The 19,027-nt window shown below is 41.6% G+C and overlaps 1 protein-coding gene across 13 annotated transcripts in view; it reads left to right on the top strand.

The window, feature by feature from the left end:
- Window positions 1–19,027, top strand: part of LOC122559001 (voltage-dependent L-type calcium channel subunit alpha-1D-like) — a 672,668-nt gene that overhangs the window by 502,454 nt on the left and 151,187 nt on the right. For 8 of the 13 annotated variants that reach the window (XM_087994295.1, XM_087994287.1, XM_087994289.1 and 5 more), the window contains 4 exons: window positions 9,510–9,554; window positions 10,015–10,143; window positions 14,828–14,893; window positions 15,229–15,320. In XM_087994295.1, coding sequence (XP_087850421.1) covers window positions 9,510–9,554; window positions 10,015–10,143; window positions 14,828–14,893; window positions 15,229–15,320 — 332 coding nt within the window. The remainder of the gene's footprint in view (window positions 1–9,509; window positions 9,555–10,014; window positions 10,144–14,827; window positions 14,894–15,228; window positions 15,321–19,027) is intronic. The other 5 variants (XM_087994294.1, XM_043708069.2, XM_087994291.1 and 2 more) reach the window with 2 other exon arrangements.

Genomic DNA, 19,027 nt, shown 5'->3' on the forward strand with positions numbered 1-19,027 from the left:
CTAGCATTACCATAGCTAATCCAAATAATCTGCACATCCCTCTTCGCTATGGGGCAATTTAGCATGGCCAATCCACCTAACATGCACATCTTTGGACTGTGGGAGGAGCCTGGAGCACCCAGAGGAGACCCACCCAGATGCAGGTAGAAAGTGCAAACTCCACACAGTCGCTCAAGGTTGGAATCAAACCCAGGCCCATGGCATTGTGAGGCAGCAGTGCTAACTATTGAACCACTGTGCTTAGTCTTTCAATAATTGTGAGGAAGTTCTCACAACCACAGACAATTCTAATCAGAAGTTCCTCATGTCTTCAATTGTCTAACACCTAGTGCAATGCAGTAATTCCCCTCTCTGAACCTCATGTTCTTAGACATAGCTCTCTTGTTAGTCCAAGATGTGATATTCTGGTTCCATGGGTTTTGTATGCTCAGATATCTCCAACATGATTTTTTTTTTGAAAGGTAATATTAGACATGGGCTTATGGTGACAATATGATGATATCACTGACTCGTCAACCAGCGACCCAGGCTATTGCTCTGAGGATATGGGTTCAAATCCCACTATGGCAAGTGGTGATGATTCTTTATATCATCAATTGTTACAATAACACATCAGGTTCACTACTATTATTTAGTGCATGAATTCTATCTGTGGATCTGACCCACGGCAATATGGTTGACTCTTAACTGACATCTGAAATGGCCAAGCAAGCTACTGAGTTCAAGGACAATTCATAGTATGCAAAAAATGTAAGCCTTACTGGTGGTATCCACATTTCTTGAAAAAATGCTTTATTGACACATTAGTCCAATAGTATCAAGGCTGATATACATCTGCCAGATTGCCATAGTTTTGAGCTAGATGTGGAAAGTTCTGTGATCTATGAGGAAGGTTTTCTTATTGTTAGTGTGCAACAAAAAGATGTAGGGATTGTTAATTAACCAATGCAGGCATGATACAAATGTCATGCTATCTGTTGATTACTGTTATTGTAGAATGTTGCCGTTGACTCAATTGAGATTTGCAAGACTATTATGTTTAAAAACTACTTTTGGTTCATAAGATTATATTTTGAAACAGTAGCTTAAAATTAACAATAATTAAAGAGAGTCATATGACTTCTTCAGGCGTCTGCCTCTCAATCAGTCCCTATCATTTAATTGTTGGAGCTCAAAGAATGACTACCTTTTCGCTGAGGCTGAAGGTTTTTTTCCTCCTGGATACAATCTCTGGATACATAAGTATACTGTATGTATACTATATGTAGACCCTGAATCTCCCAAACTTCCAGAAAATTTGTCAGCTGTAAATAATTATGCTGTAAACTATCCTTTTACTTTGAGAAGAAAGTGACTTGGAGAAGATAATAATTAGTCATTTATATTTGGGTAAGAATCTGAAATGAGAAAGATGGTAAAGAGTGACATTTTCAATATTAGGTTACAGGCTTCATTACAAACCCATGCATATGGCTAAAAGGAGCTTTGCATTTTGTTTTGTGTAGTCTGCAAGCCACCTGAAGGTAGAGAGAGCAAAATGTAGCAGTAGCCAATACTCCAATTCAAGCAGAACAAGTGCTGACTTTTATCATTCACTGTATAGACATTGTTGGAAATTCATGTTCAGGTTGAAGGTGGGTTTGCGAGGATTTAAAGGACCTGGAAGAATTGCTTAGCTTGGAGCTAAAGGAAGGAATTTATACTATGACTTCACTGTGAAAAGCAGTTTTGAGATTCGTAGTTACCTGGCATGTAAAGTGAAAAGAAAGGAAGCCATTTGGAGCTGAGATTAATTTCAGAATCGTTCCTGGAGAATGATGTGTCCATGAAGGGACAATGCAATATGTAAATCCAGCTGGAGATTTACTCATGTAAAAAGTTAAATGGCAAATCTCTTTTCTGAAGTTTCAAATATATTTTGTCAATGAAAAGAACGTAGTGTTTCGTCAATTATGTTTTAGTCATTTGTAACAGTCAAAGCTTTACTGAACATGAAATCTTTCTTTCAACTATTGATTGGAAATCCAAATTTCTTTTCCAAAATTATTGGTCTCTCAGGAATTTTTGACAGTCAGTGCCAATTATACATCTGGATGGCTGCATGCCTGAAAGAAAGCACAATGTTGAGAACTTATCAGCATTTAAAACCACTCTTGTGAAATAACTCCATTGAGGCCGGTATCCCTTCACCAAGTCACGCTTTATTTACACGTGTAGAGTCCTTGACTTCTGAACTGCCTCATGCAGAATCAGGAACAAGCACATCAATCCCTCTGATACCGTTTTTATGTCAGCCAGGGCTTCCTGATTGAGGCTGTTCATCTGGTCCAATCAGGGAATTCCTATGAGGTCCAGCTGGCTGACCTCACGACAATCACTGCAGCTTGCATGACTTAAAACCAGCCTGCAATTTGAAGGGGAGATGTACCTTGGCTGGAGAAACTGCTGAGAATAGTTATGGAAGTGTGTCCCAGCAGAAAGAACACAGAAAAAATAGTATGCCAGCGAGGAAAGCACTCTTCAATGTTTTCTGTATCACTGGAGGGCACGGTGTAGGAAGACAATATTGCTACATCTGCAAGGGACTAGAAGGGTCTTCTGGGATGCAGACTTTATAAGGTTTGTAGGAGCAGACCATCATGATTACAGCCAGCAGTATAGTTCTGTAGTATTGTCGCAAGCTGCTTACTAACCTTAAGGTCAGTAAATGCATCTTCTAATGCTCTATCCCTACAAATGAACCCGTAGCCTCACATACTGCTCAATTCACCGCCTTCCTTTCATGCAAGTACCAACTATCTCTATTGTGAATCATTTTTCATATTCACAGTTTCAAATCACCCTCCGCTAATGTATCTCACAGATTTGCCAATTATGACAGCAATATTACCCAAATAAGTTGAATTGAATCCTAATTCTAACCCATTGAATAGAGGTGGGCAGGAAATATAAGTAGTTAAGACCCAATTTGGGACAATTTTGTTGCATTGGCAGAACTTCTCAAAATGGAGCAGATCCCCCCCCCCCCCCCCCCCCCCAAGCATGTGGGAATGTTACCATCATCTAGAAAGTCTTTCTGTAGCAGTCAGAAGGCCATCTGAGCTGAATGTGCCCCCTCCACTGAAGAGGAGATTGTGGATAGGAAAGGCACTACCTACAATCTAGTGATCCAAGAGCAAAACAATATTCTTTGGGAACTGGACCGACCGATCTTTTATTGAGCAGATGACCTGAAGTTTGCTGGAAATATGGCTCAGAGGGGCAGAGGTGTGTGAAATACTTGGAAGGAACATATCACTAAGTTGAGGCAGAAACTGAGGTGATGGGGCATCACTCCCCCTCCAATGCAATCATCAAGTGCGAGGCACTGTCAGTAGTATTGCACGTAGCATAGGTCTGGCACATTCCCAGAATCTTCACTTTAGCAGTCACCTGAGCCATCTTTCACTTCACCTGGAGGTCAAAGATAGACCATGTCCACAGGGACATCATGTACAAAGCTCCGGTCAACAGGGGGAAGGATATATCTCCCCTCATCCTGATGGCCACTTTTGTGTGGTTGGATCAAGCTATGTGCAGACACTCGATTCACAAACACCAAATGTCATTATGTACTAAAGTTATAGAGACAGACCTTTCAGCCCAGCCAATCCATGCCGACCATAAGCCCAAACTAAACTAGTCTCACCTGCCTGCCTTCGCCCATATCCCTCCAAACATTTCCCATTCATGTACTTACCTAAATCTCTTTTAAACATTGTAACTATAACTGCATCCAGTTCATTCCACACGCAAACTACTCTGTAAAAAAAAAAAAGTCCTTGATTTTCTTTTTAAGTCTTTCTTCTCTCATTTTAAAAATGTGCCCACTGGACTTGAAATCCCCCACCCTAGAGAAAAGACATCTGCCATTCACCTTATCTATACCCCACATGGTCTTATAAATCTCTATAAGGTCACCCTTCAACCTCCTAAGCTCCAGTGAAAAATGTCCCAGCCTATCCAGCCTCTCTTTAAACTCAAACCCTCCATTCCTGGCAACATCCTGTATTTTCTGTGTGGTTGGGGAGGTTAAACTAAAATGGCAAGGGTTTGGGAATTCCAGACATTACTACGCTCTTGAGAGAAGAAATACCTTTGGATTTCAGTTCTAAATGACTGTCCACTTGTTCTGTAACCAGGTTTCCTAGTTTGAGATTTCCCACTTGTGGAAACAATTTCTCAACATTTACCCTCTTGAGCCCACTTAAAATCTTGTATATATCAAGAAGATCACCTCCCATTTTATTAAACTTCAATAAATAAAGTCATAACCTGTTTAGCCATCCTTGATAGGTCAACCCCTTCATCCCAAATATCAGCCATAAAGTCATGCAGCATGGAAACAAACCCTTCACCCTAACACACCCATGCAGACCATGTTTCCTGAACTGAACTAATCCCATCAGCTTGCATTTGGCCCATATTCCCTCTAAGCCCTTGCTGTCCATATACACATGTAAATATCTGAAAAATGTTTCAATTGTACTCGCCTCTACCACTTTCTGTGGCAGGTTGTTCCATATGTGCACAACCCTTTATGTGAAAAGATTGCCCCTCAGGTCCCTTTTAACTCTTTCCTGTTATGTTAAACCTATGCCCTCTCGCTTTGATTCCCCTATCCTAGAGGAAAGACGTTGGCTATTCAACTTACCAATGCTCCTTATGATTTTATAAACCTCTAAAAGGTCATTCTTCAGCCTCCTATGCTTGAGGGAAAAAAATGTCCCAGCCTATCCAGCTTCTTCTTGTAACTCAAACCTGCTAGTCTCAATAACATCCCTGTCAATATTTTTCCCCTTATGAGCTTAATAACATCCTTCTTATAGCAGGACAACTAGAATTGCACACAGTACTTCAAATATGGCCTTACCAATGTCTTGTACATCTGTAACATGCCGTCCCAATTCCTATTCTCGGTGCTCTGACCAATGAAGGCAAGCGTGCCAAATGCATTCTTCACCAGCCTGTCTACCTGTGATATCAAGTTCAAGGAACCATGCACCTGTCTAGGTCTCTCTTTGACAACATTCCTCAAGATCCTACCATTAATTGTGTAAGTCCTGCCCTCGTTTATCTTACCAAAATGCACACCTCGCATTTGTCAAGAACAAACTCCATTTGCCATTTTTCAGCCCACTGGCCCAATTGATCAAGATACTGTTTTAATCTTAGATAATCTCCACTGTCCATTTTACCACCAATTTTGGTGTCATCCACACAAACTTACTAACTATGCCTCCTATATTCTCATCAAAATTATTTAAATGAATAACAAAATAATAGAGGACGCAGCATCGATCCTTGCAGCACACCACTGGTCACAAGCCTCCAGTCTGAACAACAATCCTCGATCACCACCCTCTGTTTCCTACTGTCAAGCCAATTTTGGATCCAATTGTCTAGCTCTCCCTGAATCCCATGTGATCTAACTTTACTAATCAGTCTACCGTGTGGAATCTTGTCGAAACCCTTGCCGAAGTCCATGTAGACATTGTTTAGCACTTTGTCTTCATCTATATTCTTGGACATCTCTTCAAAAAAATACTCAATCAAGTTTGTGAGACACAATTTCCTATGTGCAAAGCCATGCTGACTCTCCCTAATTAGTCCTTGCCTTTCCAAATGCATGTAGATCCTGTCTCTCAGAAAACCATTTTAACAACTTGTTCACCACTGCCTTCCTTAAATATTAGGAAGTCTTCCGGCACATTGCCTGTGGCTGTCAGTAATACAAATATCTCTGTTAGATCCCTCTTGTTTGCAGCATATATTTAGAGTCTCTTTCCAATTTAATAACAATCTGCCTTTTGATTTTTCCTACCAAAGTAACCTTGCACTTATCTACATTAAACTCCATCTGCCAAGTTTTTATCTAGTCGCTCAACCGATGTTATCCCCTTGTAGATTCTTTACATGATCATCAGGCCTTTGCAACTATTTTTGTATCATCAGAAAATTAGAATACATTGTTCTAAGCCCCTTTCTCTTAGACATGAATATAGATGGTTAATAAATAAGGCCTGAGGACTGATGCTTGTGACTAGATTAGAGTGGTGCTGGAAAAGCACAGCCAGCATCCGAGGAGCAGGAAAATCGATGTTTTGGGCAAAAGCCCAGAGTCCGAAACGTCGATTTTCCTGCTCAGATGCTGTCTGACCAGCTGTGTTTTTCTAGCACCACTCTAATCCAGACTCTGATTTCCGTCATCTGCAGTCCTCACTTTTGCCTAGTTGATGCCTGTGACTCTCCACTGTGTACATACTTTCAACCTGGAAAAGACTCATTAACGCTGAAAATATGTTGCTGGAAAAGCGCAGCAGGTCAGGCAGCATCCAAGGAGCAGGAGAATCGACGTTTCGGGCATGAGCCCTTCTTCAGGAATGAGGAGAGTGTGCCAAGCAGGCTAAGATAAAAGGTAGGGAGGAGGGACTTGGGGGAGGGGCGTTGGAAATGCGATAGGTGGTAGGAGGTTAAGGTGAGGGTGATAGGCTGGAGTGGGGGGTGGGGGCGGAGAGGTCAAGAAGAAGATTGCAGGTTCGGAAGGTGGTGCTGAGTTCAAGGGTTGGGACTGAGACAAGTTGGGGGGAGGAGAAATGAGGAAACTGGAGAAATCTGAGTTCATCCCTTGTGGTTGGAGGGTTCCTAGGTGGAAGATGAGGCACTCTTCCTCCAGCCGTCGTGTTGCTATGGTCTGGCGATGGAGGAGTCCAAGGACCTGCATGTCCTTGGTGGAGTGAGAGGGGGAGTTGAAGTGTTGAGCCACGGGGTTGGTGCGGGTGTCCCAGAGGTGTTCTCTGAAACGTTCTGCAAGTAGGCGGCCTGTCTCTCCAATATAGAGGAGGCCACGTCAGGTGCAGCAGATGCAGTAAACAATGTGTATGGAGGTGCAGGTGAATTTATGGTGGATATGGAAGGATCCCTTGGGGCCTTGGAGGGAAGTAAGGGGGTAGGTGTGGGTGCAAGTTTTGCATTTCTTGAGGTTGCAGGGGAAGGTGCTGGGAGTGGAGGTTGGATTGTAGGGGGTGTGGACCTGACAAGGGAGTCACGGAGGGTGTGGTCTTTTCTCTGAAACGTTCAGCAAAAGACTCATTAATCCTAACTTTCTGTTTTCTGTGATAACCAATCCTCAATCCATACAAAGTTGCCTTCTAAATTGAGGCAACAAAGAGTAATATAAATTACTTTAAATATTAATTATTGATGTATTATGTATTTATACGAGGAAACAAACTTAGAAAAAGAAGGTCCAAATCTAAGTGTGTAAGATTCAATATGTCCAATATATTTAGGTTATCTGATTTTACAGGAAGAACTAATTAACTATACTTTGTGGTTTTGGTTAATTTTTAAAATCTATTTGTTTCTTCCACTCTTAATTTATTTTGGAATTTAGTTTTTGGAAAGTGGCATCAAGTCGTGTTTGTGGTATTATTTATAATAAGTTTACATGAATTTTACAATTAACATTTGTTATTGAATAATACTTTATTTTCCACAACATAAAACACCACCATAAAAGACCAGTCATTGCATGTATTTGGCACCACATTATATTTGCATGAATTTGTTGAACTCACTCTTTTTATCCTTTTTCTCTCTTTCCCATATTTTCACCATTATTACCTTGCACTTGAGACATGGAAGCCTTTCAGCTTTATGTCTAGTTTTTATTTTACACAGTCAGTTGCTGTGACAGAATGTGGGTGCTTGGAGAGAGTCATAATTGCAGCTTTTGTCTGCAAAATACTAACTTTTTCATAACATTCAAATCAATTATTATAGTTGGCTTTGGGTCACCCGTTGAATGTCATGGTTAGTAACTAGCCTTTATCATATCAATACATTTTGAGTGTTAATTTTGATTGCATTTGTGTTGATATATATAGCTTTTAAATATAGTTGCAATAAATTAAAGTATAAATGCATGGACCTCCTTTAATAAATATATCATGCATGGATAAGTAACATTTGCTTCTTACTAATCATTGAATTTCAGTGAGTGTAAAAAGTAATTGTGTTTGCATGGGGAATGGAAGAATAGTTTATTAGCACATTATCCTATTACCTCTGGAAGCTGATTTAAATGCAGCATGTGCTAATGTGATAAAATGACCAGTATTTACTGATTGATAAGGTTCCTATGAGAAATGACTTTGGATTATCTCAACACACTTGGTACTAAATTAACAACTTTTTTTTCTAAGAGACATTTTTTAAAAAGGAAATCTCACTCTGCTGTAGTAGTTGTAGTGTTCTAAGATTTGGAATAGGTAGAATCTTGGGAGACAGCATTTTATTTCACTCCTATGCAATGCTTTACCCAGCCAGAGGCATATGATACGTGGGTTTGATTTTCAGGTCTTTCCCAGGGTTGGGAGTGGAGTTAGATGGGAGTGCAAAATGATGCTACTGACCATTGTGCCAGTTTCCTGACACCAGTCATGTTCACTTGGTTCAGGACACAATCCTATTTTATCCATGATGAATACTAATTAGTAGGGCTCATGAACAAGGAATGCTGTAGTTTTCATAGGACACACCAACTACACAGTTAGCTGTTCAAACCAAATGAATGGAGGCAAGTAATCAGTACAGAGCTTGTCCTGTCCACATGATCAAAAAAACTGAGTCTTAAAATGGTGCATGGCACAAAAAGGGAAATTGATGATTGGGAAACAGGTACTGTAATAGCAGGGACAGTCAGCATTAAGTGCTTGAGTGCAGAGATTATCATATTCTTGGCAACAGAGATGAAGGAACAGAGGAAGACTCCTATCAAATGACTTGCTGAGTCATTTTGTCACTGTTTCTTCTCCTGTCCAACCAAAACCCAGAGAGAATGTAAGATCTGTTTGACATGGTGTCGCTGTTGGCCAGCATTTATTGCCTGTCTGTAGTTGCCCTTGAGTAAATGATGGGGAGCTGCCTTCTTGAGCCACTGCAGTCCACGTGCTGTAGTTGACCCACTATGCCCTTTGGGTGGGATTTCCAGAATTTTATGCAGTGACTGTGAAGGAATGATGATATATTTCTGAGTCGGGATGGTGAGGGCATGGGGGGGAACTTGCAGGTGATGGTGTTAGGTGGCAAACCAGCTGAAGAAAGCCCAATGATGAATTCCTTTTCAGGTCTATAATTTGCTGAGGAGGAAAACACTTCTCAAAAGTCCATAAATCCAGCTTGGCGACACCTCTGCTTTCTCAGGAAGCTGTCTCTGACATGGAAGCCCATTTGATTGCCAGAAATTACAGTTTCCTTGAGTTGACAAATTTTCAGCCTGCTTTTTGTAATGAACAAGCAGAACTACATGGCAGCTGACTGGTATATCTCACCAACCAGCTGCCTGTCTTCCTGTCTGGGTGGGTTTAATCATTTAAACTGGTCGTCTTGTTTAAATCTCAGTGCTTTTATTTTAAGTTTGAGTTATCATTTTATTTAGTTATTAATTTAAATATTCATTTCTAAAGCCTTTTTCAAAGCCAACAGAGAGCACCCCTACAGGGGAACCTGGGGTAAGATGCAAAAGTGTTCCCCAATGTTTATTTGCATGAATGTTTTCCTTCTTGTGAATTTTTTCTTACTAATATTAAACCAAAACGTGTTCCTGAATTTCAGCCTTTGAGTTACTAATGTCAATTGTCTTTGATATAAATATTGTCAAATAGACTGTTTGATTCCATAATAAATTTTCAGAATTATGTTGACCACAACTGACAGTTTAAGACTTTAAAAAAAGCTGGTTGTGATAGAAAACATAAATATTCTGAAAATTTACCTTTTGTCGCATGAAGTCTTTTAGATCTCTGTGCTTACACAGTTAAATATGGGAAAATAATTATGGCACACTTTGAATTCCTTTGTGGTGAACTTTTTGATTGTGTTCTCCCTGTTTTGTCTTAATACCTTTTTAAAGCATTTATTATATTTTAATGCGAATTGATTTTAATTGAATTTGCATGCAATTATCTTTAGAGTTCAGAGGAAAGTTCCAGAATTTCGATTACTTTCTTCCGTCTCTTCCGTGTAATGCGATTGGTCAAACTACTGAGTCGTGGTGAGGGCATACGTACATTGTTGTGGACATTTATCAAGTCCTTCCAGGCATGTATGCAGTTTTTTCCTTGTAATCAGGGAATTAATTGACATTATTACATGTGCATATCAAAAAAAGTTAGTCAATGTTTGCAATGTCTAGTTTATGCTAATTATATCCAATGCTTAATCATTTTTTAAAAAAAGTGTCCTGTACGGCCTCAAATGTCAACCATTTAACTAAAAGACCCAAGTAATATTTCACAATAAATCTTAGTACATGGACTATGTACAGGTTGTGCTAACAACGTTGCTAAGTTTAATACTCAGATGATATTCAGTTCTACTCATATTTGATTGTAGAATTGTAGATTCAAAGGGAATGTATCCAATCCACATCACTCTCACCTTCACATCAGGTCTTACACTGAAGTCTTATACTTGAATCCCATTTTCACAACTGGGTTGCAAATTAGAATATGGCACAGTGAAAAAAACTCCACAAAGGTCAGTATTCCATCTTCAAGGTGTCCTTTATTTACACGTGCATTGTATATGACACTGACCTAGCTAGCTCAGAACCAACTCCTAGAGTGAACAGAACCCCTGACACTCGTGTTTGTTTATTTTTTTTCTTTTCTTTTCTGTTTTTTTACCCCCACACTACCGCCTAACTGCGGTAGCGTTTATTTTTTTCCCTAGCACCCATGTTGTGTGTGTGCAGGTGTGAGAAACAGTGAGAGACACAAGGTGTACGAACCTTTATTCAATTTCCACCACCAGGAAGATATGAAAACACCCGAGTGGCCAGTGACAAGCAGTGCCCTTCACAAAAGGGCAATGCTGTGTGATCAAACAGTGAAGGGGAGGGCAGGGATTAAATCAAAATAGAGCTGGAGGGGGAAATAATGCACTCCATTCCCTGCGGCGCCCATCTCTCCCTGAACAACTCCAGGGTGTTGGTGGAGACCGCATGCTCCTTCTCCAAGGACACCCAGACTCTAACGTAACCGCGGAAGAGGGGCAGGCAGTCGGCCGACACTCCTGTTTATTTTTTTTTTCTTTTTTTTTTCTTTTTTCTTAAAGTGCACGAATCTTTATTCAAATTCCACCACCAGGAAGATAGGAAAACACCCGGGTGGCCAGTGACAAACACTGCCCTTCACATCAAAGGGCAGTGCTGTGTGATCAAAACAGTGAAGGGGAGGGGAGGGACTAAATCAAAATAGACACTCCTGTTTATATCTGTCAACCAGGACTCCCTGATTGGACCAGGTTCACAGCCCCAATCAGGAAACTTCTATTTTATGATGTCCATCTGGTTGCCCTTGTTATAATTACTACATCCCTTCCTTTGGATGCCCAGGACATGAGCCCATTCGTTTTCCTGTCGCTTCTCCTGGGGCGTTTTCTCACCAGGTCTGGTTCTTCAACTCTGCCTCGGATACTGGTGACGTGTACTGGACCATAGCCTACTATTTGCTTCCGGAGCAACTAGGCTGAAATTCATCATCTTCAGACAGTAACTGAGTCAAGGCTGTAACATCTGCCACGTCCATCTCATTCTTAGAGGTTTCTTTGATGCTAGGCGGAGGGGGAGAACCCATCGATTCTGACAGCCTTGCTGAATGTTCTGAGGGCCTGGGTATGTTTACGCCTGACCCATTTGTGAGGTTTCTGTTTCATGTGGTCCATGTGCTTGTTCAGGACAGCCTCATCTACTTGAACTTCATACGTAATGGGACCTGACCTCATGTCAACCATGCTTCATACCCATGCAGGGCTATTCCTGTGATTTTGACACCAAACTTAGTCCGCTGAAATAAACTGCCCGTCTTGCTTAGCAGAGTCTTGTGTCTAGTGTTGGCCTTCCCAATGCCGTTTCGCCCTACCGACACATACCCCACTTACACCCCCTCCAGGTCCGGGAAGATCAGTTCAAAAGTCACATGACACCAGGTTATAGTCCAACAGATTTATTTGAAATCACAACCTTTTAGAGTGCTGCTTCTTCGCCGGGTGAAGGAAAGATCAGGTTTAACCTAGTGCGAGTCTTCTCCCCATTAGCAACTCTGCTGGAGCTGCCCCTATAGTTGTGTGAGGGCAGTCCTGTCATCAAATTGGAACCGGGACAGTTTGGTATCAAGTGAAGCCTGCCTTCAAAGTTTGGACTGCTCTTTTTGACAGATGAGTGGATGATGCAAGGTACAGAGCTGTCCTTACATGCCAATGCTATTTGACTTTCGGAAGTACTCGAATTCCCTATTGGTAAATGATGGCCTATTGTCTGTGACCAAAAACTCTGGGAGTCCATTTGTTTCCAAAGGTGCTTGCAACTTTTCAATCTCCATCTTCACGTTTTACGAATGAACCCTATGCACATTCAACTACTTTCAGTGGGTGTTTACAATGATTAAAAATATAGAGTCAGTAAAAGGACCATCGTAGTCAACGTGTAACCGTGTCCAGGGTTACCCGACTAATCTCACAAATATGGGGAAGCTGCTGGCAGTAATTGGCACTCTTGAGACTGCCCCTCCAATGCAGCTACGTCAGCATCCAATCCTGGCCACCAGACATAACTTCTTGCCAACATCTTCATTTTGGAAACCTCCTGGATGACCCTCATGGAGTTCAGCCAGTATCTGGCAGTGACCTTTCCTCGGGACAATCATACCTGCTCCTCATAATAATATGCCTTCCAGTATGGTGATCTGATCTCGCTGGGTCCAAAAAAAAAGTTTCAATTCTGGTTATAATGGCCCTTTTGCTTCCCCCAACATCAACAGTTTTGTTTCACCAGGACAGGATCTTTTGTGTCCACAGTCTGATTTTATCAATGGTGACCAGAAGCTGTCCAAAAACTTTAAAACCAGAACGGACTGTTCCACTTGAGACATGACCAGTGGTGTTTCTGTCAGTGGGAGGCTACTCAAGACATCCACTTTGCCACCCAGATGGTGTTCCAATTTGTGATTCTGTTCACTTAGGATAAGAGCCCACCACTGAATTTAACCTGAAGCCTTGGGTGGGCATGTCCCTGTCCTCCTTGTGTAGCCCTAGTCGGAGTTTGTGGTCCATTACTATTACAACTGTACATCCATAGAGGTGTTGGTGGAACTTTCTCACACCAAAGATGACTGCCAAACCTTCCTTCTCTCTCTGTGTATCTTCGTTCGGCATCAGCCAAAGTCCGGGAAGCATATGCTATTGGATGTTCTCTCCGCTGGGCCACCAATGACCCAACACTATACCAAAACTATACAGGGAAGCATCACAGGTCAGCACTGCATCTTGCCTGGGATCACAGTGTACCATCTTCTTAGATGCCTCTTCACTTCACTCAAGGTTACATCTTGGTTACGAGACAATTTCCAAGGTTGACCCTTTTCTCAATAACCTTGGAGAAATCTTTAAGCACAATGGCCAAGTTCTGTAAATGCTCTTTATTTGGTCATCCCAGTTATTAGCACACCATCCAGATAAATGGCAACCTGAGGTAGAACTTTCTCCATTGTTTGCTGACAATTAGCATAGGCTAATGATACTCTAAAAGACAATCTCATATATTGGTACAAACCCCTATGGGTATTAATTGTGGCATACTCCTGGGAATCCTGCTCTAATTGCAATTGCAAGTACGCATGGCACATGTCCAGCTTCGTGAAGGACAGCTCCCCTGGCCAATTATGTGAGGAATTGGATGTTTATCCTGTGGTTTACTGTTTGTTTAAAATCTTCACAAAGGTGAACCGATCAGTTGGGCTTCTCAGTTGGTACAATCCGTACTACACATTCTGCAAACTGGACTGGCTTGATGATTCCTTCACTTTCCAGCCTCCTGATTTCTGCCTCTCCTTACATAAGGCAAACGTCACTAGGCAGGCCTTGTAGAATTATGGAACAGCTTCTTGGTCAAAATGTAAGGTGATGTAGAGGAGCCAGTGATGGACTAGGGTGGACAAAGTTAAAAATCAACTAAGCAAAAGTGAGGACTGCAGATGCTGGAGACCGGAGTTCAGATCAGAGTGGTGCTGGAAAAGCACAGTAGGTCAGGCAGCATCCAAGGAGCAGGAAAATTGACATTTCAGGCAAATGCCCTTCAGGAATAGAGGCAGGATACCTCCAAGGTGGAGAGATAACTGGGGGAGGAAGCTGGTGTGGCTGGGGAGAAGGTAGCAAAGAGTACAGTAGGTGAATGGGCATGGGGATGGAGGTGATAGGACAAAGAGGAGGGTGGGGGAAGGTAGCAAAGAGTACAATAGGTGAATGGGGGTGGGGATGGACTTGATAGGTCAGAGGGGAGGGTGGAGCGGATAGGTGTGAAGGGAGATAGGCAGGTAGGACAGGTCATGAGGACAGTGCTGAGCTGGCAGGTTGGAACTGGGGTAAGGTCGGGGGAGGGGAAATGAGGAAACTGGTGAAATCCACATTGATGACCTGGGGTTGAAGTGTTCCGAGGTGGAAGATGAGGCGTTCTTCCTCCGGGCGTCAGGTGGTGAGGGAGCGGCGGTGGAGGTGGCCCAGAACCTTTATACCTTTTCTTTTAGCTGCCTTTTGAGCAATGGCCAATGGAAGGAGTGCACCTGCAAATTAATGAATAGATGCTAAAAAATAATATGTTTCTTATTGGCATTCAGTGCCTAAGAAAAAACAATTTCTGAAAATATCAGAATACATCTTGTAATTATTCTGTTGCCATTGTAGCTGTTTTTATACAATCTAATCTGGTAAAAATGTTCTTCCTTCTCAGGCTCTTCCATATGTTGCCCTTCTTATAGCCATGCTGTTTTTCATCTATGCTGTAATTGGCATGCAGGTAACAATTTTGTTGAATGAAATCCAGGTGAAAATTTAAAATACTTTCATTCTGTGTCTTGTTGATAACTGTAATTCATTGAAAGTAGGCATAAATTAGTTGGAAATAACTGCAATTTAAGAATTTTTATGTTTTTGAATTAAAAGATTATTTATAATCTGAGGTCACTGGTGATTTGACTTAATTGCAATTTCACTAGTAGAAGTGAGTAAGTTTTATCTACCAGGACTTGAATAAAAAACAGAAAACTATCTATCCTAGTTAACTGTTCACTAAAGTAGTTACAAAAACAGTTGTGCTCAATAGTGAAATAAAGACTATTACTTGTTTTCCAGATTTTTGGCAAAGTTGCCTTGCAAGACCATACACAGATAAACAGAAATAACAACTTTCAGACTTTTTTTCAGTCTGTTCTACTTCTTTTCAGGTACAAAGCTAATCCAACAATTTTGATTGAGTGTCACTCTTTACTTGTTTTATTCTGAAAAGTCAATATGATCTGCTTGTCTGTCCATCCACCTAAAGTGTGACATCCTCTTGACCATTATTTGACTCACCTTTGATGTCAGTTGTCCTTCTCAACTATTATCAAATCCCCCACAACTGCCAGGTACTACTCTTGTTGACCCTTGACCATCAACTGTTCACAACCTCAGCCTCTGTTGATCTCCCCTTCTCACAACTGAGACTGTTGACCTCACAATCAGGACTATCCAAATCACACTCAAACCCCAATGTGTCTCACTGTCTGAGACCCTCACACCTAACAATTTCTTTACTGTGCCGACCTGCTATGAATTGGTTCCATCCAATGGTCAAAAACTCTCCCTCTGCTGGCGCTGGAAAACACAGCATAATTTTATTTTGTTTAGGTATTTAATTGTTTGCTCTTCTCAGACAGCTTTCCCACTTTAAGAAACAATAAGCTAATCAGCAGGTTGGCAGTTTTCCAGGTCCAGCAGTATCTGCTGTCTAACTGTTACGAGAATGAAGCAAATGGAATGCAATTCCCAACCCACCAGGCAGGTGGCCTGGTTTCCCTGTGGCAGTGGCTGTTGCTGGAACTGTAGCAGTCCCTGTACCATTCCGAACAGAAAGCCTGGGATGTCTGCTATTGGAATCAGGGATTTCAGGAACCAAACAGGCTCTGGCAAAGGGGTGAGCTCATCCCAAGTGCAGTGGGTCAGTGGCCCATGCAGCTGCAGAGACTTTCCATTGGTCACATAGGGCCAAAAGAGGAGAGACCCCGTTTCCCAGTCTGCATCCCTGAACTGGCAATAAGTCACTGGGTTTAACTGAGTAGCCTTCCTTGGCAACCCACCCTGTTGGCAGCAAGAACAGTTCTTGAAATTGTCCACTTGAGGGCTCTGATATGCCTAGGAGTGGGAAGGGCACTCACCATCGACTTTGCCATTGATCAAGTATTATGCAGAGGTGAGAACGATAAGCACAGCACTCTTGCGATCCAACTTGATTTTTATACCACCACATGAATTGCCTCTGTAGAAATTAAGTGCAAGTATGCTGTGAAATACTCATAATTTACCAAGTCTTATATTTTGAACTTATAAGTATGAATGAGTGACAGATGATATCCAACAATTTTGTCAAATCAGAATTTCAAATATTTGACCTAATACAACACTGCAAAGAAGTGGTTTGCTTGATTATGTTCAGGCGGGTGTCACAGTAGCTGAGTGGTAAGCACTGCTGCCTCACTGCGCCAAGGAGCTAGGTTTGATTCCAGCCTTGGGCGACTGTCTGAGTGAAGTTTGGACATTCTCACCTTGTCTATGTGGGTTTCCTCTGGATGCTCCAGTTTCACACCGCAATTCAAAGATATGCAGGTTAGCTGGATAGCCCATAGTGTCCATAGATGTGCGGGTTGGGTGGATTAACCTAGAAGATGCAGGATTACGGGGATAGAGTGGATCTGGATGGGTGCTCTTTGGAGGATCGGTGCGGACTCGATGGGCGGAACACTGCTTCTACACTGTAGGGTTTTTATGATTTTATGATAATTATGGTTGGGATTTAGTGTTCTGTCGATGTGATGCAGGGAACTCCAGCGGCAACTAGCTCTGTGACTCCACAGCAAGAAAGCTTTAAGGACCAAGCACCAATTCGATACTTAATTGCTGTTAGACAAGTTTTTCATCCAATCAGGAGCCTTGCAATAAATATCCCACCATGGCTGAGTTTGCTGTTCAGTCAGAGGCTGGCAAAATTGTAGCTTAAGAATGTTAATGAAGACCTGGGCTGCAATGCTGTGAAGAGCTGTACCAGTGAGCGAGTGTTGTTTTGGGAAGGCATATGGAGTGGGGGATTATTGGGTGAGAGGCTATCATAGGCAATGTCTGGGGGTAGCTTTTAACTGTCACCACTGCTCCCATCTCTGCTGTCTAACTGTTACGAGATTGAAGCAATTGGAATGCCATCCCCAACCGACCAGGCAGGTGGCCTGGTTTCCCTGTCAGGAAAGCAGCTGTGTATTTCGCCTGCTGGGAATGCAGATAATTGGCGTAGGAGCAGCTTGAGACCCTTGGGTCGCCATTAGTTGACTGCTAATGGCCTTAATTAATGGCAGCTGGAGAAGGTTATCAATGAACCTTTCTCCCTGATGTAATTGGTATGGTTCTGGGAAGTGTCGCACATCGCTCAAGGTGGCAAGCAGCCCAATTTTGCCCCAGATGTAAAATCTGAAGTGTACCAAAAATATGCAAGGATAAGCTGATGTTTTCCATAAATATTCAGAAAAAAAACCACGGAGATGATGAAAAAATATTCTTTCGTAACAACATCCTGTAACATAATATTTTCTGAAGTGCTTTATAAGAGCAATTATCAAACAAAATTTGACATTGTGCCTCATGAGGAGATGATAGAATTAGCGACCAAAACATTGGTTGAAGAACTGAGTTTTAAGGTGTTTCTTGAAGGAAGGGAAAGAATTGGGGAGTTTTAGGGAGAGGATTACACAGCTTCAGGCCTTGACAGCCAAAGGTACCTATAATGTAATAAGGATGATGTAAATAAAAATCACAATTGAATTAACAATTCACAAATTTTATTCAGGATCTCTCCTCTATTGTGATTCATTAATCCCTTTATGTAAAAGGTTCACATTATTTCTGCAGCTAACAGTCTGCTCAACCTTGCTTTCAACTTGCACCCCGTTTTTAAATCCAACACATTAAAGCCATTACACTCTTACTCTGGTTGCTCTCATAGTCAGGTTCTCAGCTCCACTCATTTCAGTATAATAGATGCATGCAGTGTCCACTAGTACCTTCAAGGCCTTTCGAGGAGGTGAGCACTGCGATGCACTTTTTCTCCCACCAACTCTATTTTGACACCCATTTCTTTTCTTGTTATTATGACATTACCTTGATGGGCAATGGATGTTAATTGCAATTTGATAAATTGTGAATTTCTGTGAATCTTTTGCTGTCTAATTCAACATATTTATATATGAACCATTTAATACAGTTGCTCTCATTGTCTATCTATAGTGCCTCTCCACCATTATCCAGCTAGGCGGATCTATGCTCACCGGTATCCATTCTTAGCTGTCTAATCATAGGAAGAGAATTTCTATCAGTGATTTCTTTTCCCTTGTTACCTCTGGTGTTTCCCAAAAATGACAGTCCCTTCCAATTTCTCATGTACTAGCTGTCTTGTCGTGGCATCATTAGAAAACACAAGACTGCCTAGCCACTACTTTTCTCGACCCTACTACTGTCTTTAAATGATCAGACTGTTGGTCTAAAATCCAGTAAAGGAAGAGCAGACAATTTTCTAATATTGAGAAGATTGAAGTGCGATGCATGTTGCTCCTTTGCCACTGATTTAGTTCATTCCCCTCACAACTTTGAGCCTGAACTAGATTGTTCTCAACCCAATGATGAACTTTTAACCACATATCCATACTGACAGTGAAACCTCCTATTTCTACTTGCTTTATATCATCAGTCTTTACTTCTGCTGCTGCTGAAACCCACAACCACGTGATCCACTTTATTATCTCCAGGTTTGGTGATGTTATTGATTGCTCGCCAATATTTTGTTTTCTCCTGTCTGTAGACTTGAAATCACCCAAAACTCTGCTAACACCTTGCCCCAAACCTTCCTGCC

Source organism: Chiloscyllium plagiosum, unplaced genomic scaffold (genome assembly GCF_037043375.1).
Source record: "Chiloscyllium plagiosum isolate Xiang-an unplaced genomic scaffold, Cpla_swu_hap1 HiC_scaffold_14, whole genome shotgun sequence".
NCBI lineage: Eukaryota > Metazoa > Chordata > Chondrichthyes > Orectolobiformes > Hemiscylliidae > Chiloscyllium > Chiloscyllium plagiosum.